The sequence below is a fragment of the Aedes albopictus genome, chromosome 1 (genome assembly GCF_035046485.1).
Source record: "Aedes albopictus strain Foshan chromosome 1, AalbF5, whole genome shotgun sequence".
Classification (NCBI taxonomy): Eukaryota; Metazoa; Arthropoda; class Insecta; order Diptera; family Culicidae; genus Aedes; species Aedes albopictus.
The window spans coordinates 235,154,214-235,180,196 of record NC_085136.1 but is presented as its reverse complement, the minus strand read 5'-3'; the positions used below and the strand labels follow the sequence as shown (position 1 = coordinate 235,180,196).

At 38.7% G+C, this 25,983-nt stretch overlaps 1 protein-coding gene across 1 annotated transcript in view; it reads left to right on the top strand.

The window, feature by feature from the left end:
- The first annotated feature begins 459 nt into the window (after positions 1-459).
- LOC109425362 (DNA repair endonuclease XPF-like) overlaps positions 460-25,983 on the top strand; it is a 33,639-nt gene continuing 8,115 nt past the window's right edge. The window contains exons 1-5 of the mRNA XM_062848716.1: positions 460-660; positions 8,565-8,743; positions 8,815-9,573; positions 9,638-9,792; positions 20,499-21,481. Of these exons, the coding sequence (XP_062704700.1) occupies positions 8,571-8,743; positions 8,815-9,573; positions 9,638-9,792; positions 20,499-21,481 (2,070 nt within the window). The 5' untranslated portion in view covers positions 460-660; positions 8,565-8,570. The remainder of the gene's footprint in view (positions 661-8,564; positions 8,744-8,814; positions 9,574-9,637; positions 9,793-20,498; positions 21,482-25,983) is intronic.

The following is a 25,983-nucleotide window of genomic DNA, read 5'->3' as shown; positions in this document are numbered from 1 at the left end:
TCACTTAAGTATCGTACCTTCAATATACTCTAAAACTAACGAATATCTCCCGTATTTGCTGCAGGGCACACCTTTTCCCATCTTTTATCCTCTCTATCCATCATATTATGTGTGTTTCACTATTCTTAAGCAGTTTTGACTACCGCGGACCGCCTAAACTATCATTAGTATATACAAATCAGTTGGTAATCGAAACTGCAAAATAATGAATTTCGGCTCCGTAAAGCGAAAAATTCAATTGAGCCCATTTTTTACAAACAATTCAAAAACGCATTTGAGCTGTAAATATGCATTAAATTTGGCGGTTTTATCATGAAACTGTATAAAATCATATTTATGACCACCCTTATATGGAGGTGGGACTAGTGTGCTGTGCACTGTAGATACGGCTTACATTTGCTTACATTTGTGCTCTCCCCAGAACAAATTAGATTATCATCGTCATCGCGGCTATAGAGATCGATACCTTCACTATTATCACGTGCGGAAAGCCGTTTCGAGTGTTTTTTTTGGTGCTGATTGCTAATTCGTTTTGCTGTTGCCGTTTGGATCGCGTGTGAAGAATTTGCCGTTTTCACGAATTTCACGAAAATTCACGAATAAAACGAAAGAAAATATCGTTTGGATTTCGGTCCTACTGTTCCCATCGATACTATTCAGGTATGGTTCATTGCTTTAGTAAGTAGCCTTCTTTCATAGAAACTATTGAACAAAAGTTTTTTGTGTCCGACTTTAATGCATCAATAAAATTTCAAATTTTCCCGTTTTTGATGTTTTCCAGTAGATTTTACTAATTATTCTTTCATCCGTTGATCCGTTTTCGAGCCAAATCGGACATACAACCACCATTCCAGATACAGCTGCAGTATGGAACATGCTTTGCTGAAATTACGATGAAACAAAATACCAGCTTTGAACAGTAGTTTTATTTGTTTTCACACCTTACCAGTTTTCGTTAATGTCAGTCCATTTTATTCGGTTTAATTTTGATTAACTTAGTGGAACTTATGTATTTTCGGCAGTTTTGTTCTCTTCGTCATGTTTTTTTTTAACCTGTTGAACTCAGAGTTGACCTCAAATCCTTCCCAACTAAGCTGAATTATATGATCAAGTTTTAGGAAATTTGGCCGACGTAAACCCACCACCCCCCCACCCCCCTGGACGAGGAGAACAAACCTGCCGATAATACCCAAAGTCGTCCTATTGAAATATAATGTACTGAACACCGAAGCAAGGCTGATTGAACTTGAACTAGCTAAACGGATTGATATTTCCAACGATACAATAAACACATTCAATGGATGGATAACTATAGATAGATAGCTGAAAAACATAACAAATTGTTCAACTTATAATTGTGATAGAGTGATCGTTTATTAAAACAGTTCTTGTGCTAAGATCATGAAGTCTACTGGTGTAATGGTAACTTCTTTCATTATACAAAGCTACGATTTGCAATCTATCATGTCCAGTAAGTCTTCTGAATGTTCAATTGACAGTATCAGATCAGTCGAGTTATCCTAGGTCATCCAAACTGTTCTTGAGTTTAGATACTAAAGTCTGCGGGTGTAATTTATAATTCATTATACAAAGCTACGATTTGAAATCTATCATGTCCAGTAAGTCTTCTGAATGTTCAATTGACAGTATCAGATCAGTTGGGATATCCTAGTTCATCCAAACTGTCCTTGAGTTTAGATCCTAAAGTCTGCGGGTGTAAAATTAACTTCTTTCATTATACAAAGCTACGATTTGCAATCTATCATGTCCAGTAAGTCTTCTGAATGTACAATTGACAGTATCAGCTCAGTCGAGTTATCCTAGGTCATCCAAACTGTTCTTGAGTTCAGATACTAAAGTCTACGGGTGTAACGGTAACTTCTTTTATTAGACAAAGCTACGATTTGCAATCTATCATGTCCAAGTAAGTCTTCTGAATGTTCAATTGACAGTATCAGATCAATTGGGATATCCTAGTTCATCCAAACTGTTCTTGAGTTTAGATCCTAAAGTCTGCGAGTGTAAAATTAACTTGTTTCATTATACAAAGCTACGATTTGCAATCTATCATGTCCAAGTAAGTCTTCTGAAAGTTCAATTGACAGTATCAGATCAGTCGAGTTATCCTAGGTCATCCAAACTGTTCTTGAGGGTAGATCCTAAAGTCTGCGTGTGTAAAATTAACTTCTTTCATTATACAAAGCTACGATTTGAAATCTATCATGTCCAGTTGGTCTTCTGAATGTTCAATTGACAGTATCAGATCAGTTGGGATATCCTAGTTCATCCGAACTGTTCTTAAGTTTAGATCCTATAGTCTGCGGGTTTAAATTTAACTTCTTTCATTATACAAAGCTACGATTTGCAATCTATCATATCCAGTAAGTCTTCAGAATGTTCAATAGACAGTATCAGATAAGTTGGGATATCCTAGGTCATCCAAACTGTTCTTGAGTTCAGATCCTCAAGTCTGCGGGTTTAAAATTAACTTGTTTCATTATACAAAGCTACGATTTGCAATCTCTCATGTCCAGTAAGTCTTCTGAATGTTCAATTGACAGTATCAAATCAGTCGAGTTATCCTAGGTCATCCAAACTGTTCTTGAGGTTAGATACTAAAGTCTACGGGTGTAACGGTAACTTCTTTTATTATACAAAGCTACGATTTGCAATCTATAATGTCCAGTAAGTCTTCTGAATGTTCAATTGACAGTATCAGATCAGTTGGGATATCCTAGTTCATCCAAACTGTTCTTAAGTTTAAATCCTTATGTCTGCGGGTGTTAAATCAACTTATTTCATTATACAAAGCTACGATTTGCAATCTATCATATCCAGTAAGTCTTCTGAATGTTCAATTGACAGTATCAGATCAGTCGAGATATCCTAGGTCATCCAAACTGTTCTTGAGTTTAGATGCTAAAGTTTGCGGGTGTAAAATTAACTTCTTTCATTATACAAAGCTACGATTTGCCAGCTATCATGTCCAGTAAGTCTTCTGAAAGTTCAATAGACAGTATCAGATCAGTTGGGATATCCTAGGTCATCCAAACTGTTCTTGAGTTTAGATCCTTATGTCTGCGGGTGTTAAATCAACTTGTTTCATTATACAAAGCTACGATTTGCAATCTATCATATCCAGTAAGTCTTCTGGATGTTCAATAGAGAGTATCAGATCAGTTAAGATATCCTAGGTCATCCAAACTGTTCTTGAGTTTAGATACTAAAGTCTACGGGTGTAACGGTAACTTCTTTTATTATACAAAGCTACTACTACTGTTCTTGAGTTTAGATCCTTAAGCCTGCGGATGTAAAATTAACTTGTTTCATTATACAAAGCTACGATTTGCAATCTATCATATCCAGTAAGTCTTCTGAATGTTCAATAGAGAGTATCAGATCAGTTGGGATATCCTTGGTCATCCAAACTGTTCTTGCGTTTAGATACTAAAGTCTGCGGTTGTAAAATAAACTTCTTCCATTATACAAAGCTACGATTTGCCAGCTATCATGTCCAGTAAGTCTTCAGAATGTTAAATTGACAGTATCAGATCAGTTGGGATATCCTAGGTCATCCAAACTGTTCTTGAGTTTAGATCCTTAAGCCTACAGGTGTAAAATTAACTTCTTTCATTATACAAAGCTACGATTTGCAATCTATCATGTCCAGTAAGTCTTCTGAATGTTAAATTTACAGTATCAGATCAGTTGGGATATCCTAGTTCATCCAAACTGTTCTTGAGTTTAGATGCTTATGTATGCGGGTGTTAAATCAACTTGTTTCATTATACAAAGCTACGATTTGCAATCTATCATATCCAGTAAGTCTGCTGAATGTTCAATTGACAGTATCAGATCAGTCGGGATATCCTAGGTCATCCAAACTGTTCTTGAGTTTAGATACTAGAGTCTGCAGGTGTAAAATTAACTTGTTTCATTATACAAAGCTACGATTTGCAATCTATCATGTCCAGTATGTCTTCTGAATGTTAAATTGACAGTATCAGATCAGTTGGGATATCCTAGGTCATCCAAACTGTTCTTGAGTTTAGATCCTTATGTCTGCGGGTGTTAAATCAACTTGTTTCATTATACAAAGCTACGATTTGCAATCTATCATATCCAGTAAGTCTTCTGAATGTTCAATTGACAGTATCAGATCAGTCGGGATATCCTAGGTCATCCAAACTGTTCTTGAGTTTAGTTCCTTAAGCCTGCGGATGTAAAACTAACTTGTTTCAATATACAAAGCTACGATTTGCAATCTATCATATCCAGTAAGTCTTCTGAATGTTCAATAGTGAGTATCAGATCAGCTGGGATATTCTAGGTCATCCAAACTGTTCTTGAGTTTAGATCTTAAAGTCTGCGTGTCTAAATTAAATTGTTTCATTATACCAAGCTACGATTTGCAATCTATCATATCCAGTAAGTCTTCAGGATGTTCAATAGAGAGTATCAGATCAGTCGGTATATCCTAGGTCATCCAAACTGTTATTGAGTTTAGATACTAAAGTGTATGGGTGTAACGGTAACTTCTTTTATTATACAAAGCTACTACTACTGTTCTTGAGTTTAGATCCTTAAGCCTACGGGTGTAAAATAAACTTCTTTCATTATACAAAGTTACGATTTGCAATCTATCATATCCAGTAAGTCTTCTGAATGTTCAATTGACAGTATCAGATCAGTTGGGATATCCTAGGTCATCCAAACTGTTCTTGAGTTGAGATATTAAAGTCTGCTGGTGTAAAATTAACTTTTTTCATTATACAAAGCTACGATTTGCAATCTATCATATCCAGTAAGTCTTCTGGATGTTCAATAGAGAGTATCAGATCAGTTAGGAAATCCTAGGTCATCCAAACTGTTCTTGAGTTTAGATACTAAAGTATACGGGTGTAACGGTAACTTCTAAAGCTTACGGGTGTAATGGTAACTTTTTTCATGATACGAAGTTACGATTTGTAATGTTAATCAAGTCTTTTGAATGTTCAATCGACAGTATAAGATCAGTCGGGATATCCTAACGGTTTTTGAGTTTAGATCCTATAGTCTATGGGTGTAACGGTAACTTCTTTCATTATACAATGCTACGATTTGCAATTTATTATGTCCAGTAAGCCTTTTGAAATTTCTATAGACAGTATCAGTCTGGATATCCTAGGTCATCCTAACTGTTCTTGAGTTTAGATCCTTAAGTCTGCCGGTTTAACAGTAACTTATTTCATTATACAGTACTACGATATGTAATTTAGCATGTCCAGTGTATCGTCTGGATGTTAAATGGAATAGACTCGAAAATAAAAGATCTCCGATATTTCTCAAATTCGGTAGGAATGATCTTTACCAAAAATAGTTAGACCCGTAATATTTTGAAAATGAGGTATTCCAAAAAATCAGGATTTATATTTTTTTATTTTTGAACCGTCATAACTTTTGAACCAATTGACGGATTTGATTTTTTTTTTCACTATTAAACAGAATTGTATTTCAAGATTTGAGAAAAAAATAAGAAGTTAACAATAATATGCAAAAATGGTCAGGACATTAGTTTTTTTTAATGGTTTTCACAATGTTGGACCACAAAGACTATAACTTTTTTATATTCTCTAATGAAAGTTTAACTATTTTTACATATCATATTAAAAAAATAGAAATGTTCTACAAATCATTTTTTGAGCTGCATTTTTTGAAAATTTAATGTTTTGTGATCGTATATGTGTGGAATGACCATGCGTCGTCATCACTTGAAAATTGCCGTTTATTTTATTTATTTCGATATATTTACAGACACTGGCTACTGGGTGAACTCCTCCAGTCCCTTTGCCAGCGAATTCACCTGCTGAAGAGTGATTATCCTCCATGAATAGCTTCAGGCATTCCTTCAGAAGTTTTTTCTGAAATTCCTCAATATTTTTTTCTGATGTTCCGGCGGATGTTTTTCTCAGTTTCCCCCTAGAGTTCTTTTTAAGATTCATCCAGGAGCTCCTTCTGAAATTCCTCCACGAGTGCCTTCAGATTGATCTAAGAGTTCTTTTTAAGATTTCTGCAGAGCTTCCTTCAAGGGACCCCAGGAGTTCCTAATGAAATTACTCCAGCACTTTCTTCTGGTGTTCCTCTAGGAATTAATTTTGGGAATCTATAAGCAGTTTCTTCTTGGATTCGTCAAGAAGTTCCTTAGGGTTTCCTTTTTTATGAGAATTCCTGGAGTTCCTTCTGGGATTCCTCCAAGATTGTCCAAGACTCCAACGCGATTATATGTATATGAGTGATTCAAGTGATATTTTCCAGGGGTCTACCCAGGATTCCTTCGAAAATTCCCTTTGTAATTCTCTCAGTAGTTTTTTTCCTGAGATTCCTAAAGAAGCTCCATCTGACATGCATCCAGGGGTACCAGGAATCCATCAGAAAGTATTTTTGTGATACCTCCACGAATTATTTCCTTCCTGAGATTTCTTTAAATGCTCCTTCAGGAAATGGTGTTCCTTTTGGAATGTCTTCTCTCTCTCTCTCTTCTTGGCGTAACGTCCTCATTGGGACAAAGCCTGCTTCTCAGCTTAGTGTTCTATGAGCACTTCCACAGTTATTAACTGAGAGCTTCCTCTGCCAATGACCATTTTGCATGCGTATATCGTGTGGCAGGTACGAAGGAAGTCAAGGAAATTTCCTTTACGAAAAGATCCTGGACCGACCGGGAATCGAACCCGTCACCCTCAGCATGGTCATGCTGAATACCCGTACGTTTACCGCCTCGGCTATATGGGATGTCTTAAGAAGTACTTTTTCCGGGACTCCAAGAAGGAAATCTTTTAAAAAAAGTAATGCCAGAAGGAGCTTTTGAAGAAAACCCAGAATAATCATCTGGAGGAATTTATACAAATTTTCTGGAGATATTCAAAAAAAAAATCTTGGGAAATGGAGGAGGCGGGAGGCGATCCCCAAGTAATCCCGGAAGGAGTTCCTAAAAGAATTCCGGAATAAGTTCTAGGAGGAATCCCCCAAGAAGTTTTTCCTGGATGAATTCTTGGAATTTCTAAAAGAATTCCTGGAAGGAACTCCTTAAGCAATTCTAGACAGATGTTTTGGAGGAAATTTCTGAAGGGAAAAACCTGAAAATTCTGAAAGATTTCCAGAAGAAACATAGGAGAACTTCATGAAGGAATTCTAGAAGGAGTCCCTGGAGGAACCTCGATAAGAGCTTATGAAAAACCCCGTAAGAAATTCCTGGCGGAATACAGGGAAGATCTCCTGATTCAACCCCAGAAAGACATCTTGGAGATATCTCAGAAGGAACTTCTTGAGAAATCATAGAAGGAACTCCTAAAGGAATTACAGAAGGAACTCTTAGGGAATCCAGGAAGAAATTTTTGGAAGAATCCTGGAAGGAACACGTGGAGAAATCTTGTAATTTTCAAAGGAGGAATCTAAGAAGGAATAACTTTAAAATTCCCAGAAGACTCTTTAATAAATCCTTAAAGCAAGGAGTGAACTCTGGAAGAAATTACAATTTAAATTCTCAGAAGGACGAATCTTTGAAGGAACTCTTGGATAAATCCCAGAAGCAACTTCTGGTCAATCTTGGCAAATTTTGGATGAATCCCAGAAGGAACTTTAATATGTATTCGTAAAGTAACTATTGAGGGAATCCTTGAAGCAATTCCTGGAAGACTCTAAGAAACTCTAGAGGAATCTTAGAAATAACTCCTTTTAGGATTTCTTCAAGTATTTCTCCTGGATTTCCTTGAGAGGTCCGTTCTGATATTCTTGATATGGTTTCTCCAGAGATTCTTCATAGCACTAAATTCCTCTCAAAAAAAAATCTCAAAATGATGCAGACAGGACCTATGAACATCGGGATCACTGGGCTCGCGTTTAATCCACACAGCTACCGACGGTTGAGAAAATCTTGTTGCTAAACATACATAAAAGTCAAGCTGTGAGACGCTTCTACGTCATAGAGCGACCTTATGAATCATTAAAAGGCCGGTTCACTGGAACGCGGGTGTGTTGTGGATTGGAATCTAAGCCGAAAGAGAGATGGTTCTTGAAAAAATGAATGTTCATGGTGTGGGCTCGGGCTCAGTATTCCGCAGAATCATTAACTGTTCTGTGGCTTTGCTAGTAAAAACGTCGGTCTAGTGAATACGGAGTCGTGGGTTCAAATCCCACCGGAACGCGATTTTTTTTTTCACAAATTCATCTCTCAATTTGTCAATTAGCAACATTCTGTACCTTATAACTAAAAGTTTTTCTGTATCTTCCTTCTGGAATTCATCCAAAGATTTCTATCATATTCAGAAAATCCTAGTGTAATTCTTTCAGGTATACGTGCCGGAATTCATGTAGGTATTCCTTGAAAGATTCTTTCCGGTTTTATGACAGACAAGTTTATAACATGATATTTTATGTTAATAACATGAAAATAACTATTTCCGTTACTCAGTTATTTTGTCACAATAACATATTTTATTATGCTGTTGTAATTCCCTTCTGTTCGGGCAGCTAGTACATTATACAATAATAAAATAAACTGGTGTAACCACGCATATCTTATGTTCCAGAGTAAAATGAGCCTTTACGAGACCGGTAAGGACGTCAAATCGGCGTTCACCTGCACGGCGGAGCAGCTGGAAGAGGCCGGATGTATTGGCGAGGAAGACATGTCGTCGTCGTTGCTGTGCTACGAGCAGCACATGCTTTCCGAGCTGCTCCATTCCGAGGGCTTGCTGGTATGCGGAAAGTGAGTTCTTGTGTGGTCGAAGGTTTTGGGAGGTTTGTACTCATAACGATTATTGTTTGGAAACATTTCAGAGGGGTCGGTTATGAAAAGGTCCTGCTGACGCTCCTAGCGATGTTCCGCGATGCCACCACCATGGTACTGGTGGTCAATTGCACGGAGCCGGAGAAGCAGTCGTACATATCACGACTTGGCATCCGGAACATCCAGGTATCGTCCATAACTCCTGCCGAGCGTGCGCACGCGTATGGATGGGGTGGCGTTCAGTTTGTAGACGCGAGCGTTCTTGTAACGGATCTTCTTTTAAACCGTGTACCGGTTGAGCTAATAACCGGAGTTATTGTTGTCAGAGCCAACAAGATCAAAGACGCTTGCTCGGTTGCGTTCGCCCTCCGGTTGTACCGCCAGAAGAACAAGGTCGGCTTCATTAAGGCGTTTTCCAAGAATGCCGAAGGTTTTACATACGGACACGGTCACGTGGAGGATGTCATGCGGAATTCGTTCTTGACAGAACTTTTTCTTTGGCCACGGTTCCATGCCACCGTTAAAGAGGAGCTAACGTCCTGGCAGCCCATAGTCGTGGAGATGCAGATCCCCATGAGTCAGAACATGATTCTGCTGCAAACGTACATTCTGGACTTGATGAAAGATCTGGTCCGGAACGTCCAAAGCCTAAACCCGAATGGTGAGCTGCGGGAGGTGACGGTGGAGAATTGCATCTCAAAAAAGTTTCCCAAAACGTTGAAGGCAGAATTGGATGCGATTTGGTATCAGTTATGCGAGCAAACGAAGCGCATTGTCGCGGATTTGAGAGTGCTCCGAGCTTTGATGGTGTCAGTATATCAACCAGTAAATGTTATCATTCAGTCAAATTTTAATTTCGATGATACTTTTCAGATCAACTCTCCACCATGACGCTGTAGCTTGTTACACGGCAACGAGGAGGTTTCGCTCGACTGAGTATGCCTTCAAGAACTCCGGGTGGACCCTTTTGGATTCGGCAGACAAAATGTTCAAAACTGCTAAGGGTCGGGTGTATAATATGGACAACGGTGAGTAGACTTGACACATTCATAACTCAAATTGTGTTTGGAAATAATATGCAAATCTGGCAGTGTTTCCGCCCGTAAATACTACTCAAGTCTCGCTAGATTAGCTTCGCTCTCACACGAATTAGAAGAGATTCTTGTAAGATCATTAACCGGGGGCGCAATAGGAATCCGCATAATAGAAAACTAACAGCTTCGATTTCGGCTATTTGTAGATATCGTCAATTAGTTCGGTTGTGCTAAGCGATAGCGCAGTATTTTCTACTTAAAAAGATCTGTGATTTCTTCATGCGTTTTTACGAAGATTCCTCTTATTCTTCTTAGAATTTATCCAGTAATTCCTGCAGGAAATCCACTTCAGATACAGGGGATGGCCAAAATGTTTGGGATAGGCAACTTTTTTTTCTCTCACAACACGCTATAACTTTTCATAGAGCGCATCAAAAAATATCAAATTTTGACTGTTTGTCAACCTATTATGTATGCATCATTGGTACAAATTTGGGCTCGATTGGTTAATTTTTCGCAAAGTTAGAACCGTTCGCGTAAAACACTATTTTTCAGACAACTTATTTTTGAGGTGTCATATCTCGGAAACCAGTGAACCGAATTGAATGAAATTTTGAACGTACACTAACAATATGCAAATGCTTTACAAACTATTAAAACATAGGTACTTTTTAAACGTTGAAAAATGTTATCATGGATTAACAATTTTTGGATTTTTCTCGAAAGAATGTATTTTTTTTACATCAATGTCAATAAATTTAAGTGTTGATATCCAAAGATTTTCTACTTCTGTTCTCAAGTTATCTCTAATCAGATATATCAGCACCTATTTAGATTAAAGGAAGAACACATTTAGTAATTTTTGTGTGGTATTGTAAATTTGACTTATTTTCCTCTATATGGGTAAAAAATTCAATCCGGTATAACTTAATTCGCCGTGAGAAAATATTACATTTTATAACGTCGTATTGAGTATCAATATATTGTTGATAAACGTTAAAAAATTCATTCAATTTGGTTCACTGGTTTCAGAGATATGACAGTTCAAAAATTAGTTGTCTAAATAATAGTGTTTTACCCGAACGGTTCTAACTTCGCGAAAAATTTATCAATCGCGTCCAAATTTGTACCAATGGTGCACATATAATAGGTTGACAAACAGTCAAAATTTGAGATTTTTTGATGCACTCTATGAAAAGTTACAGCATGTTGAATTTTTTTGTGGGAGAAAAAAAGTTGCCTATCCCAAACATTTTGGCCATCCCCTGTACCTTCAGGAGATCTTTCTGGGATTCCCAGCAAGTTCTATAAGAATCCTTGGAGGAATTTCAGACAACATTTGTATAGGAAACCTCTGGGCAATATAAGCAAGAATTTCTAGGAAAATCCCATCTGGAATTTGTGGAGGAATTTCAAGAGAATTTCTTCAAAGATTTTCCCCCGAAGGATACCTCCAAGAGTTCTCTCTCTCTTCTTTGCGTAACGTCCTCATTGAGACAAAGCCTGCTACTCAGCTTAGTGTTCTATGAGCACTTCCACAGTTATTAACTGAGAGCTTCCTCTGCCAATGACCATTTTGCATGCGTATATCGTGTGGCAGGCACGAAGATACTCTATGCCCAAGGAAGTAAAGAAAATTTCCTTTACGAAAAGATCCTGGACCGACCGGGAATCGAACCCGTCACCCTCAGCATGGTCATGTTGAATACCCGTGCGTTTACCGCCTCGGCTATATGAGCCCTCCAAGAGTTCCATTTGGCATATCTATGCGGATTTCTCCAGGCCACTGGTATTTCTGCAGAAGTTCCTTCTATGATTTCTACAGAGAATTTTCAAAACGTTCCTCTACAAATTCCTCCAGAAAATCCCTCTTGAAATTTATCCAATATTTCTTGCTGGGAGTCCTGTTATTATTCTAGATGGGATTCACCCGGCAATCACTGCTGTAACTTGTCTATGTTCTCCAAAAATCCACCCAAAGATTTTTTACCAGAAATTCCTTCAGAATTACTGTATCACGGAGACAAATTTACCTAAGTGTAGAATTAGCTATAAGTTAAAATACACATTAATATAAAAAAAAATCCATGTTTATTTTATAAACTGATAAAATATTTAAAACTTAAATATTAATTTTTAAAACCAACTCCATTACATATTGATTTCTACAATACTCATTGAAGAGCCCTCCGTTCCGCCGTCGAGAACATAAACAAAACTCTCAAGTTCCAGCTGCAGCACCAAACAAGATTTCCTCTTGCAAAAAAGTCAAGTTTCACCAAAAGTTTCCACGAAATCCCATTGATTTCGGGAGCTTGTGTTATCTACATGATGTTGGCATTGAAAGTGCCATGCGGGAAGTGGGTTTTCCTAGAGAAGGAAATGACTTTGTGAATTTAATTGGAAAACAAATATTTCCGTAGGGCCGACCTGCCACAAAAAAAAAAAACAAAAATTTTTACATTTGTTTCTAACATAACCTGTCAGAATATGCATGTTTGTTTCAAAAGTGGATTGAATTTGCTTCAAATGTGACGCTCGATTTGCTCGAAACAGTTTTATTTTTGTTGCCAGAACAAAATGACAATTTATTTGAATATACTTTCTCAAATGTAATCAGACAAGAGGTCTTGGATCTAACACTGTGCAATGCTGCAATCTTTGACAAGATCACAAACTGGCACGTGTCAGATGAGATTTCTCTATCTGATCATAAACACATTATCTTCAATTGGAGTGGTGGAGATTACTCTAGAACCGCATTTAGAAATCCCAGGAGGACAAACTGGGATCAATATGTAGAATTGTTGAATACGCATTCATTTACAATGGGAGAAACTATTGATTCAACCCAAAAGTTGGAATCATTTTCTCAAAGGGTAAATGAAAGTATCATCAATTCCTTTAACGGAAGTTGTCCCACCATACAATCGTCTTCTACTAGAGACGTGCCATGGTGGAACTTTAAACTGGATCGCCTTAGAAAATTTTCTCGTAAAATGTTCAATAGAGCGAAACAAACGGGAGATTGGACTCAGTACAGGAAAGCCCTGACTGAGTACAACAACGAAATACGAAAATCTAAAAGAAAGTCTTGGATGCTGACATGTGAAAACATAAACAGCACTCCTGTAGTTGCAAGACTACAGAAAACGCTCGCAAAAGATCATTCAAATGAATTGGGAAACCTGAAGCGCGACGATGGAGCTTTTACCAAAACTCCTCGTGAAACTTTGGATTTAATGATGGAAACCCATTTTCCGGGTTCGATTCTAAGTGTGGATTCCAATGATACTATATCTCTGGAAGGTGAAGGATGTCCTAGTATAAACTCTTCGGAGTCAACTAGGACAATAAACACCACCTCAGATTTAGCTGATGAAATCTTCACGAAGGCCAGAGTGGAAAATGCAATTAGATCTTTTCAGCCTTTTAAATCTGCAGGAGTTGATGGAATATTTCCAGCACTGATTCAAAATGGAGAAGCGGTGTTGGTACCATCACTAATTGAGATGTTCAAGGCTAGTTTAAGATTGAATTACGTTCCATCAAAATGGAGACTTGTAAAAGTTATCTTTATACCAAAAAAGGGGAAGCGAGACAAGACGCATCCCAAAGCATACAGGCCAATTAGTCTTTCTTCAGTTTTGTTGAAGACTATGGAAAAGGTTTTGAAGGATTTTATCAATTCTTCTTACATAAAAGACCATCCCCTATCTGACTTCCAGTTTGCTTATCAATCTGGTAAGTCAACGGTTACAGCACTTCATTCGCTAGTAACAAAAGTGGAAAAAACGTTTTCAGCAAAAGAAATAGCTCTATGCGCCTTTTTAGACATAGAAGGAGCATTTGATAATGCCTCCTATTCATCTATGAAGCGTGCCATGGAGAACAAAAACTTCGACCAATGTATCATACATTGGATTTATACTGTGCTTGCAAAAAGAGAAATCACCTCTGAGCTGGGAAGTTCTTCTATAACAGTAAGGGCAACGAAAGGTTGCCCTCAAGGAGGAGTCCTATCACCACTATTGTGGTCCTTAGTTGTAGACGATCTTCTAAGAAGCTTGAAGGAAAAAGGTTTCGAAGTTGTGGGCTTTGCAGACGATATAGTCATAATAGTGAGAGGAAAGTATGACGAAACTGTTTCGGAGAGAATGCAAAGGGCCCTAAACTATACACATTCATGGTGTATTAAGGAGGGCCTTAGCATCAACCCGTCAAAAGTCGTAATTGTCCCTTTCACTAGGAGAAGGAAGATCAACCTAAAAGCTTTTCGGCTTGGAGGGATACAAATCCATCCTAGTGATCGAGTCAAATACTTAGGTTTGATACTGGATGCTAAACTGAACTGGAATGCTCAAATTGAGTCCGTGATCGGTAAGGCAACAAGTGCGTTCTGGTTATGTTCCAAAACTATTGGCAGGAAGTGGGGCTTGAAACCAAAAATGATAATGTGGATTTATACTGCCATAATCCGCCCAAAAGTGACGTATGCTTCGTTTGTCTGGTGGCCAAAAACGAAAGAGGCTACCACACAAACAAAGCTTGCCAAAATTCAACGTCTTGCGTCCATTGCTGTTACAGGAGCGATGCGAAGCACTCCATCAAAAGCTTTAGATGCGATTCTCAATCTGCTACCTTTGCACGAGTACGTGCAATTAGAAGCAGAAAAGGAATTGCTGAGACTTGAACGAGTTGAAATGTTTATGCCAGGTGATCTTGTAGGTCACCTGAGCATTTCACAATACTTCCAAAATAGGCCAGTAATGAAAATGATTAAAGACTGGATGAAACCTGTGGCGAACCATGATGTTCCTTACAAGTTGCACGAAACAACTCGTGCAGATTGGGAAGTCGGAGGTCCCACTGTTCGTCAAGGGTCAATCAAATTCTTCACAGATGGCTCAAAAGTTGGAATAAAAACGGGAGCGGGAATCTACGGCCCTGGAATACAAATTTCAGTGGCGATGGGACACTATCCTACGGTGTTTCAAGCAGAGATTCTTGCTATTTTGAAATGCGCAAATATCTGCCTTGAGAGAAAATACAGATACGCAAATATTTGTATTTTCTCAGATAGTCAAGCTGCACTAAAAGCATTGTGCGCTTACAAATGTACTTCAAAGCTTGTCTGGGAATGCATTCTTTCACTGCGCAGGCTGTGCCAAGGGAATTCAGTAAACTTATACTGGGTTCCAGGTCACTGTGGCATTGAAGGAAATGAAATGGCAGACGAGCTTGCTAAAAGTTGTTCCAATTTACAGTTTGCTGGTCCAGAACCATTCTGTGGTATATCAAACTGTACAATTAAAATGGACCTGAAACGCTGGGCTGAGCAGAGGGTGATATCCAATTGGATGGACGTCAAAAATTGCAATCAGTCAAAACGATTTATAACACCAAATGCTTATAAAACCAAAAAGCTCTTAGAGCTCAACAAGAGAGCTCTATGTACATACACTGGCCTAGTAACTGGACACTGCCCGAGCAGGTATCACTTGAAAAATATTGGCCATATTCAGAGTGATATCTGTCGTTTCTGTAATACGGAACGTGAAACCTCGGAACATCTGCTTTGCAGTTGTGGTGCTTTATACACGCGCAGGCAAAGATTTCTAAATAGTGGTTGCTTGCAACCCAGTGAGATCTGGTCTGCAAAACCTGGGAAGGTCTTGGAGTTTATTAATTCCATTGCACCTGACTGGGAGACGACGCGTCGTGGCAGTAGCTGATTACTTGACACATGGTAATTAGCTGGCTAGATGCGAATATCAAAACGGGACATGCCACAAAAGTTCAGCCTATTGGACGCAGTGGCTTAATTTCCCCAACAGGGGAGGAAAAAAAAAATACCTGAAATATTTTTGATTTTACCATACTTTTTTCTGCGTGTAGGAGTTCTTCCAATAATGCCTTCTAGGGATTCTAACAGGAATTCCTTTTCTTTTTTACTAGAAATCCTCTTCAGATTTCTTTGATAAACTTGTTGAAATTGATTTATGTTGGGAACGATTCTGGGATTTCTTATAGAATTCGTGGTGCGAATCCTCTAAGAAGTCTTGCTGTGATTACTCAAGCAATTCCTGCCTTAAATCCTCCAGCAATTCCTGGAAGATTCCTCAGACCAAAAAACGGCAGAAATATCATCTGGAAATGCTTTCAAAACCACCACAAGAATGCGTGGAGAAAGCCTAGTAACAGTTCCTGAATACCAGCAAGTATTTCGACAGGGTTTCCTAGAGAGTCATTGAAGAAAACTCTTCAATCCTTAGAGGAATTGCTGAAGAAATGGTTAGCGAAATTCGATGGGATTCCTCCAGGAATGCCACATGTAATTCCGCTAAAAATTTCTGCTGGGATTCTTTATAATTTTGTGGGAATTGAGAGGAATGCCGAGAAAAGGATCACCAGGGCATGCGGCATTAGCAGCAGTGATGCGCTACCGGATTAGGAAAGCAAACAAAACCGTATTCCGGAGGAATCCTTAAAGAAATCTGTAGTGTCCGGACGGACACTGTGGTCACTCGGACTAATCAATTCCAATGGCCGAATTCTCCAATCTCTTCACCAACGAGGACGGATGCACATTCTGCAATCTACTCGCGTGAAATACTTAACAAGACTGAAGTTTCATTTCATCTTGATCGTTTGTTTCGTTTGCTTTCTTAATCCGGTAGCGCATCACCGCTGCTAATGCCGTATGCCCTGTTGATCCTTTTCTCGGCATCCCTCTCAATTCCCACAAAATTCATGAAGAATCCCAGCAGAAATTTCTAACGAAATTACATGTGGCATTCCTGGAGCAATCACATCGAATTTCTCTAAACATTTCTTCAGCAATTCCTCTAGGAATGCCTGCTGTTCTGAAATTCCTCCTAAGATTCCTCCAGGATGTCTTCCTGAGATTGCTAAAGGGAGTTCTCTTGAAGCTCTTCCAAAAATTTCAGCTATGATTTTTTCAGAGATATCTTCAAGGATTCCTCTAGGAACTGCGCATTTTCAGCAGGAAAAGGTATATCCAATTATTGCTTTTGAAAGTCCAGCAGGAATTCCTGGAGGATTCTCTGCAAGTATTGCATGGAGCAATCCCAGCAGTGGTTCCTAAAATTTTCTCAAGAGGATTCCCATTAGGGGGCATCCATTTAGTACGTCACGCAAAATTTGGGAATTTAAGACCCCCCCCCCCCCTCCACCTTTCGTACGGGGTTTTCGTATACCTAATTTATTGCTTGTCACACTTTCGGTAGCCCCCCCCCCCCCCCTATGAGCGTGACGTACTTTATGGATGTCCCCTTAGGAGCACTAAATATCTGGAGAAAACCATGAACAAATGACAGCAGAGAATTACTGGAGGAATTCCTAATGGTTATGCCAGAAGCATTATTGGATGAATCCTTCTCTGGAGGAAACAGAAGAGGAAATCATGGATATTCTTGAAGGAATCACTGGAGGAGTTATTGCGGAAATGTTTGGAAAATGTCCCAAGAGGAGTCATGAAAAAAAATCTTGCAGGAATACCTGGGCGAATCACAGCAGCATTTCCTGGTGGAACTTCAAGTGGATTCCCTGGAGGAATTTTAGGGAATGTTCCTAAAGGAACCCATGAAGGTATTTCTTCTGCAATCCCAGCAGGAATCTTCTAGACAAGCCCACAAAACACTCCTGGAGGCATTCCTAGGTAAATCTTTAGAGAAATCCTCTTGGAATTCCTCCACAAATGTTTGATAAGATTTCTCTAAACATTCTTGTTGAATTGATTAACAGGTTTCTCCAATGAATCCTATACGTATTCATATACATATTCCTGCTGTGATACCTTCAAGAATTTCTCCAGAGTTTTCTCCTAGGCAATCTATAGAAATTCGTCTTGCGTTTACTTTAGAGATTTTATCGAGAATTCTTTTATGAATTTCTATTACGGTATCATTGGATATTCCTAAATAAATTTCTTCGTGCATTCTAGCTAGGATTCCCTAAGCATTTCATGCAAATTTTCCTGATGGATTCTATCAGATATTTCTGAATGAATCCCAGCATCATTACTGAAGCAATCCCAGCAAGAATTTCTAAAAGAATCTCAAATTGATTCCTAGCTGGAAAATTTATTAGAAAATTCCTAAAATAAACCTTATAGAAAATCTCGAAGGCAGATTTTTATTTTTTTTTTCTCACTCACCCTTCTTAACAAACACAGGAAAGAGAAGGATGGAAGGGGGTACACTGGCTCTCTCTTTCATCTTTCTTGCTCTCATGTTTATAAAAAAGAATGAGTGAGAAAAAAACAGTCTATGCTAGTGGCTGAAATTACTTGAGGTAGTTCAGCAATAATTTCTCTAAGAATCCCAGATCTGAGCTCTGTTCCACTTGAAGCGTTATTCCAGAAAGAAAAAAAACAGGATGAGGTGTATTTCATCACAAAACACACAAAAATTCACAAAGATTCCTTGGAAAAGTTATAACGTAAAACCTGTGTCATTTTGTGTGGACGACTCCATGGTCCACAAAAAATGACGCATATGTAAAAATCACAATTAGCGATAAATCAGTAATTTGTTGAAAAAAGACGCCTAAAACCAGTAAAATACATTGCTTTTTACTGAGAACAGTTGATCTAGAAACTGAGCTTACAGTAATGCTGATACTTTGCTGAACAGGAAAGGCGATTTTTTTAATTATTGTACAAATCGGTACGAAGGTTCTCAGAAATTGATGTATTTTTTTCACAGGTAGGGTTCACAAATTGAAAAAAAATAAGGGTCGCCTAATCCGGAAAACTCCAGTGGAAAAAAAACGACACCACCTACTTTGAAAAATCATAACTCAAGAACGAAGCATTGTAGGCCCATTTTTTTGTGAAATCATAAGCCGTTTTCCGTTTTTTGCAATCTGTTTGCTCCGGCACGCAAGGAAAATGTTCGAAAAGTTTCTTCTTCTTCTTCTTCTTCTTTCTGGCTCTACGTCCGCACTGGGACTTGGCCTGCCTCGCTTCAACTTAGTGTTCTTTGCGCACTTCCACAGTTATTAATTGAAGGGCTTTCTTTGCCTGCCATTTCATGAATTTGTATATTGTGAGGCAAGCACAATGATACTCTATGCCCAGGGACTAGGGAGATGAGAAAATTTTCCCGACCGGAACGGGAATCGAACCCGCCGTCTCCGGATTGGCCCCATTTTACGGTAGCTAAATAGAGTCCATAAGTTTAAATTTGAGTTTTTATCCCAAGTATTGTACCAAACCGATATACTAAGGATAGAACAATACAATTTTAGTGATGATATGGTAAGAAATTTGCAAGTATGCTCAACTTGGGCTGATTTCCTTGAAAATGTACGTTATATTAAAGTTAAGCATCATAAATTTACCATAATAGAGATACAAGCATGTTTTAGAAGTGAGAATGGTGTGAAAATGGACATTTTTGTTTGTATACGTTTTATTGTGTACAAAATAAAACGAGCTTCGTACTTCACCAATACAGTCACATATTTTTTTCTCTTCTGGCTATAGTTGCAACTAGCAATGGTGAGCAATGGTGTTTCAACTTAAAACCATTACTCGTTAAAATGAGACGAAATGTCAATGAAATTACGTGCGTGTCAGCTGAAATGGACTTAAGGCGAAACTGGAAGCATTTTCTCGTTTTTTCGGCTTTTGATTTTTTATTAAATAACGAAGCAATATTTTCAAAATCGGTTTTCGTGCACATGTAGAGTATGGATAAAGGTATCTTCTGATTTTTTTTGAGGTGGAAAATGTTTTCCATTTTTTTGTGAAATTTTGTTCAAAAATGGTTTCTGCAAAAACGAAAAATATTTTCCACTACAAAAAAAAATCAGAAGATACCTTGAACTACATGTGCACGAAAACCGATTTTGAAAATATTGCTTCGATATTTAACAAAAAATTAAAAACCAAAAAGTGAGGAAATGCTTCCAGTTTCGCCTTAGACACATAAGCGATCAGCAGAGAAGGATAAAGGACGGTTAATTCCAAAACATATGCTGTATTTGTTCAGTGTTAGGGCGTCGTACACAAATTACGTCACGATCTTAAGGGGGAGGGGGGGGCTTTGCAGAATGTGACGGCCCATACAAAAAATTATGAGGTCCAATACAAAAAGTGTGACATATGGGGGAGGGGGGGTTGTAAATGGTCGATTTTTGCGTGACATAATTTGTGCATCACCCCTAGTAGGCCTTTCAATAAATAAATTTACTGTTAAAATCTTAACTACACATTTGAAATGAATTCAAATTGATTTTGTTTGAGAACTTTTTGGACACGGTGTTCCTATTCAAATTTCTTTAAGAATATTTGAATTTTTAAAACAATAATCTGAAAAATAATCAAAGAAATTGCCAAAAGAATTCCCTAACAATATGTCGTAGAAATTTGGAACAAATTCCAAGATATTTCTCTGAAAAATTTCCTGATTTTACGAAAAAGCTTCCTATGAAGTTAACGAAGGAAATTCATAAGCTCAAATGTATCGAAACCGATCGTGTTTGTAGGTTAACTGAAACATTCGCGGGAGAGAACATCCTGTGGTATTGGAATGGAATCATGTCTTCGGTGGACAATAGCTGGTCAACTCTTTGAAATATGAACGCAAAAATAATGATAATATGATAACATATTTACAGAAGCAGTAGAACAATTAATTACTAATATAAAAGCCTTCTGATCTATTTTTCAGAATTCGACCCTGAACACTGTCCAAAATGGGAAGCACTAACCAAAGTGCTCCGGCAGGATATCCCAACAAATATAAAAGAAACAGCGAAGAACATTCGCAGTAAAGACGAACGCCTAAAGCATCTCCATCAGCAAGTCAAGATCTTGATATTGTGCCAAGATGGCAATGCGTGCTACCAGCTTGCTGAATACTTGACGCAAGGACCACATAGATATCTATTCTATAAGGCATTGAAAAACGACGTGGATGTTTCGAAAGCAGCCGAATCATATCGCCGCTTCCCTACGGAGCATCGTAGTGGATACACTGTAAAGAGTGTAGAACCTAAGCAGCAGGCGGTTCCGGAAGCATCAGCCGGTTCATCAAGAAGAAGCCTCTTCCGAGAAAAGATTTCCAAACGCCATACCGACGCAGCCAAGAAGGCCGAAGAAGACTTGAAAGATCAAGACGAGGGAGAGAGCTCTATGTCCAAAATGGAAGCGGATCTGCTGGAGAGCACGCAGCAGGAGCAGGGAGATAACCGGTGCTTCAAGGATTCCTACATACTGACTATGTCTCAGAAAGGTGCCGCCGAGCGGACCAATTCGGACGCTGGCAAAGAAGATAATCAATGCAACATCCCCAAATTGGAATGCGGTGAATTCGAACTGGCTTCAGCGATGGAAAATGTGGATATCACGAAGATTATGACCGACAGCAACAAGCCAATGGTTTTCATTAGAACTTTCAAGAGCGAAATCAACGGCACGGATTCGTTGGATCGCACATTGGAGACGATTAAACCTCGTTACATCGTAATGTACCACAGCCATGTAACTGCATTGCGGCAGATTGAAGTGTACGAGGCACGGCAGCAGCGTCATGAACTGGACCGGGCACGAGTGTTCGTTATCATCCACTCGGGAACAGCCGAAGAGCAATCATATCTAACGGCAGTGCGGAGAGAAAAGCAAGCGTTCGAGTTGCTTATCGATACGAAACAGGTATGTAATTCTTTCTAGAAACCTTCTAGAAATCTATGAGATCAAATTTTAAATGAAGGTGATCGCAGCCAGCTGATCCGTCGTTCATCGGCTCTCACAAGAACCAGCCTGGTCTTCGACGACGAAGAATTCTTCAAGAGGTCTCAGTCTGTTGAACAGACACGCGACAGTATCTTGTACGCCGAATTTAATCCCTTTGTACTAAGCACGCTATAATCTATGCCCTTTCTTATTATTTGGGCATATGAGGCCATTGATTGATGTAGCTGCACGCTTCCGTACTTACGAAGTTCGACCGGGATCTCGGCCTTGTCAGCAGCCTTGCGGTTTTGCAACTCCTTTAAGAATTTTCCAAGGCTCATCCAGTGTTGCTGGTTCCACTGCTTGACCGTTATCTACTATGTTAACCCCATTGATTGATGCACCAAGCGATAAGAAGAAGCAGTTTGACATCCAAGCGGTGTGCCGTTTACATCCATCAACCAATCAGCGACGAGGATCTCATCGACGGCACACCGCTTGGATGTCAAAACTTCTTCTTCTTTTCACTTGGTGCATCAATCAATTTCTGCGTGCTCCTTCATTGTCATCATTCAATCAAGCTTCGAAGTGTACATTCCCTCTGGCTGCTACCATTGTCTTCTTTGTAAGCAGGGCCGGATTTACAAATATGGAGGCCCGGGGCCACAGTGTTGTGGGGGCCCCATTTCCAGGGGTATATTTTTGCTTATATAGGATAAAAAATTGTAAAAATATTATTAAATCTAACAAATAAGAACTAATGTCGTTGTGGAAGAATTTGAAGAAATTATATAAATTATTTTTTTTTGCGATTTTGATCGTTGCGTTAGAGTTAGTCGGAATTCGTATCAGAGTCTTTAGATAAATCTATAGAGCAATTCATAGCAGAAAATTTCTAGTAAATTTTGTAACCCGACCGCTGGGGTAGTTTTTGTGAGAACGTCAAATAAAATTTCTAGCAGAATCCCTGGAGCTTGCTGGTCGACTACCATGATTTTTTTGTGGAGCTTAAGCAGAAAAAGTTCTCTGGCAACTTCCCGAAAAAAAACGACAAAATTCTGAAATCAACTTCTGGGGAAGCTTCATAATAGAAATTCTGTCATTTAAAAGGGGGAATTCGAATAGAGACTGTTATGTGTCTTATGTAATTCCTAGCTTCATTTCTTATAGCATGTGTTATAAGATTTTGTTGGGATATCTTTACAAATTTCTTTTGCAATGTCTTCAAGAAATCTAAGGATTTTGTCAGGAGTTCGCCATAAATTACATCCTAAGTGAAGAAATGTTTCAAGAACCCAACCATATTATTCCAATCAACTTTCCGAATGTTTAAAAAAAAAAACAAGAATATTCCTGCAATTCTATTAAGAATTCTTGGAAAATTCTTCCAAAATATGTCCAAAATTTTCAACAGAAATAAACACGAATATTCAGCAGGAACTTTCGTAAGTATACATTCTACAGAGTTTAAGAGTTAATCTAGAGTTCAAGCGAAGTTTTTCTCCAGGATTTCCAATAAAATATTTTGGTCAATTGCACAAGATTGACTAGTTCAAATAAAAAATGCTAACAAGTTTTATAGGAGCTTCGAAAGCTGCAGTCCTTCAAATGAGAACCATAATATATCACATTCCACCAGTAGGTAGTACATTAGTGACCCGATATTATCAGCCCCTTTGCAAAACCCCTTTTTTTCTCTCCCTATAAACAAAAAAATATTTTGAACATTGTATCCCTCTATCTTCTGTTTTATTTTTGGTACTTAGTCATTTTTTTTTGTTTCAAATTTTTATTCGTGAAGTGGGATTTTGTGGGGGCCCCTGAAATGTGGGGGCCCGGGGCCATGGCCCCCCTGGCTCCCCCTTAAACCGGTCCTGTTTGTAAGCATATTTCCTTCCTGGTCATTGCACATGCCGGGCACAGGTGCAGTTCCCGAGCAAAGTCTGACAGCAAATCGAAAACAAATTTTGATGTTGTGATATTGCAAATTATGATTACTCAGGTTGATGTCGTTTTGGTCGTTTTAACGGTTAAAACATCAAAAATGAAAGCAGAAAAATGTTCCTGTGAGAGCAAGTTGAAAACAATTCCTGCTAGGGTAATTGATCCGATCATGGAGGAGTTAAGCGCTGGGTTCATGTTTAAACCACAATTGTATCGCCCCAAGCAAACTTTTTACATGGATTGAATTGAAAATAATAAAATCCATCCTTAATCTACGGGAAAATAACGAAATATTGCCACTTTGATGTTGTTATGAGCATTTTATTCGTTTTTATCTGAAAGAACATTGTGTTCCTAATGTTGCGGTATTTTGTTCCTATTGTTGCGGTATCCCATTGAAATCATATGGGATACCGCAACATTAGGAACACTACCGCAACAATAGGAACACAGCAGCAAACACATTTAGGAAAATATTTTTTTAAAATAGGTTTTTGGGCAAATCTTAAGCAAACAAATGGTGCAATCTCATAATTTAAGCACCATACATCTATTAAAAATACCTTTTGGTAACATTTCAGTCGAAAAAGTGCTCAATTGCCATTACCGCAACAATAGGTACTACCACAACGATGGGAACAATTACCCTATCAGTGATGGCAAATTGATTACTGTTTTTGCTATCAGTGCGAAAAAATGGAAAAATCGTTAAATGTATAGTTTTTCGAATAATATGAAAACCTAAATGCAATACGTTAATTGCACTGATGGTATATCATTAGATGCTTTATACAAGGTCGCCTAGAAGTTTTGAAATAACACAAAAACTTAAATATTTGTAATAATTTTAAATGACAGCAAAACGATATCAAAATTTGAAATCGAAATTAATCAAGATAATCTGATATCAAAACATGATATCAATTTGCTGCTGATTACAAATCGTGTTTTCGATTTGCTATCATTTTGTTGTTAGACTTTGCTCGGGTTTTGTGTCACGCGCCATTGGCAGTTTCATAAAAGCTCCGCATATCGTTCATGTCCATACTTTTCTGCGCTTCAAAAATGACGCTCTCTTCGTGCTGCGATGGATTCATTTATCTGCCACCTTGTACCGCTATCTTTTGAGCCGGGTACCGGGCTCTAGCATTCAACTTCTTGCATTGCGTTGGCGTCGTTGATCCAATAAGACTTTCTGAAACTTTTGCTGAAACTTTTTGACATCTTGTTTTGAGCACTTTCTGTAGGCCTTATCAATGATCTCAAGAAGCTCCAGGAATTCCTCGGAAATTCCTCCAGGATTTTGTCGAGAATTCTTCCAGGAGTTCTTCAGGAATTCCTCTAACAGATCAACAGAAATTCCTTCAGGAGTTCCTAGGAAATTTCTCACTGTAATCCTTGGAATTTCTTGAGGAATTCCTCCAGAAGTTCTTCGGGAGTTCCTCCAGAAGTTCCTCGGGGATTCTTCCAGGAGCTCATCGAGAATGTCTCTACGAGTAGCGCGGAACAGAGGAAACTCTTCCAAGAGTACCTCGGAAATCTGTTCCAGAGATTCTCGAGTATATCTTCAGGAGTGACCCGAGAATTTCTCTTGGATTTACTAGGAAATTCTTCCATGTAATCTTCGGAATTCCTCCAGGAGTAACTCGAGAATGCCCTTCGGAGTTCCTAGGAAATGCCTTCATGTATTCCTTGGCATTCCTCTAGGAGTTCCTCTAGAATTTCTCCAGGAGTTCTTTGGGAATTCCTACAGCAGTTCTTTGGGAATTCCTCCAGGAGCTCCCCGAAAATTTCATCTGGAATTCCTTTAAGGTTTCATTGTGAATTCCTCCAGAAGTTTTCGGGAATTATTTCAGGAATTCATCCGGAAATTCTCCAAGAATTCCTCGAAAATTCCTCCAGGAGTTCCCCGGGAATTCGTCCAGTAGTTCATCGGAAGAATTCAGGTTCAGGAGTTTTTTAGCAAATGCTTCAGAAGTTCCTTGGGAATTCCTCTGGGAGTTCCTCGAGAGTTCCTCCTGGAGGTCATTGGTAATTCTTTCTGGAGTTCTTTTGGAATTCATCCTGGATTTCCTCGAAAATTCGTCCAGGAGTTCCTCGCCAACTCCTTCAGGAGAAGTTTTTCTCGAGTTCCTCGGAAAATCCTCTTCTGGAATTTCTCCATGAGTTCCTAGGAAATTCCTCCTTGTATCCTTCGGAATTTCCCCAGGAGTCCCTCGGAAAATATACCTGGAGTTCCTCGGGAATTTCCCAGAAGTTTCTCGTTAATTCCTCCAGGAGTTCCTTGGGAATTTCTACAAGAAATTCCCGGAATTCTGACAGGAATTCCAGGAAAATTCTTTCACGAGTTCCTCGAAGTTTCTTCCTACATTTCCTCGGAAATTTCTTAAAGAGATTCTCGGGAATTCTTCCTAGAAGTCTTCGGGAATTCCTCCTAGAATTCTGCGGGAATTCCCCCAGGAGTTTCTCTAGCTTTCCTTCAGGAGTTCCACGGGAATTCCTCTTGGGGTTCATCGGAAATTGCTCCTGGAGGACCT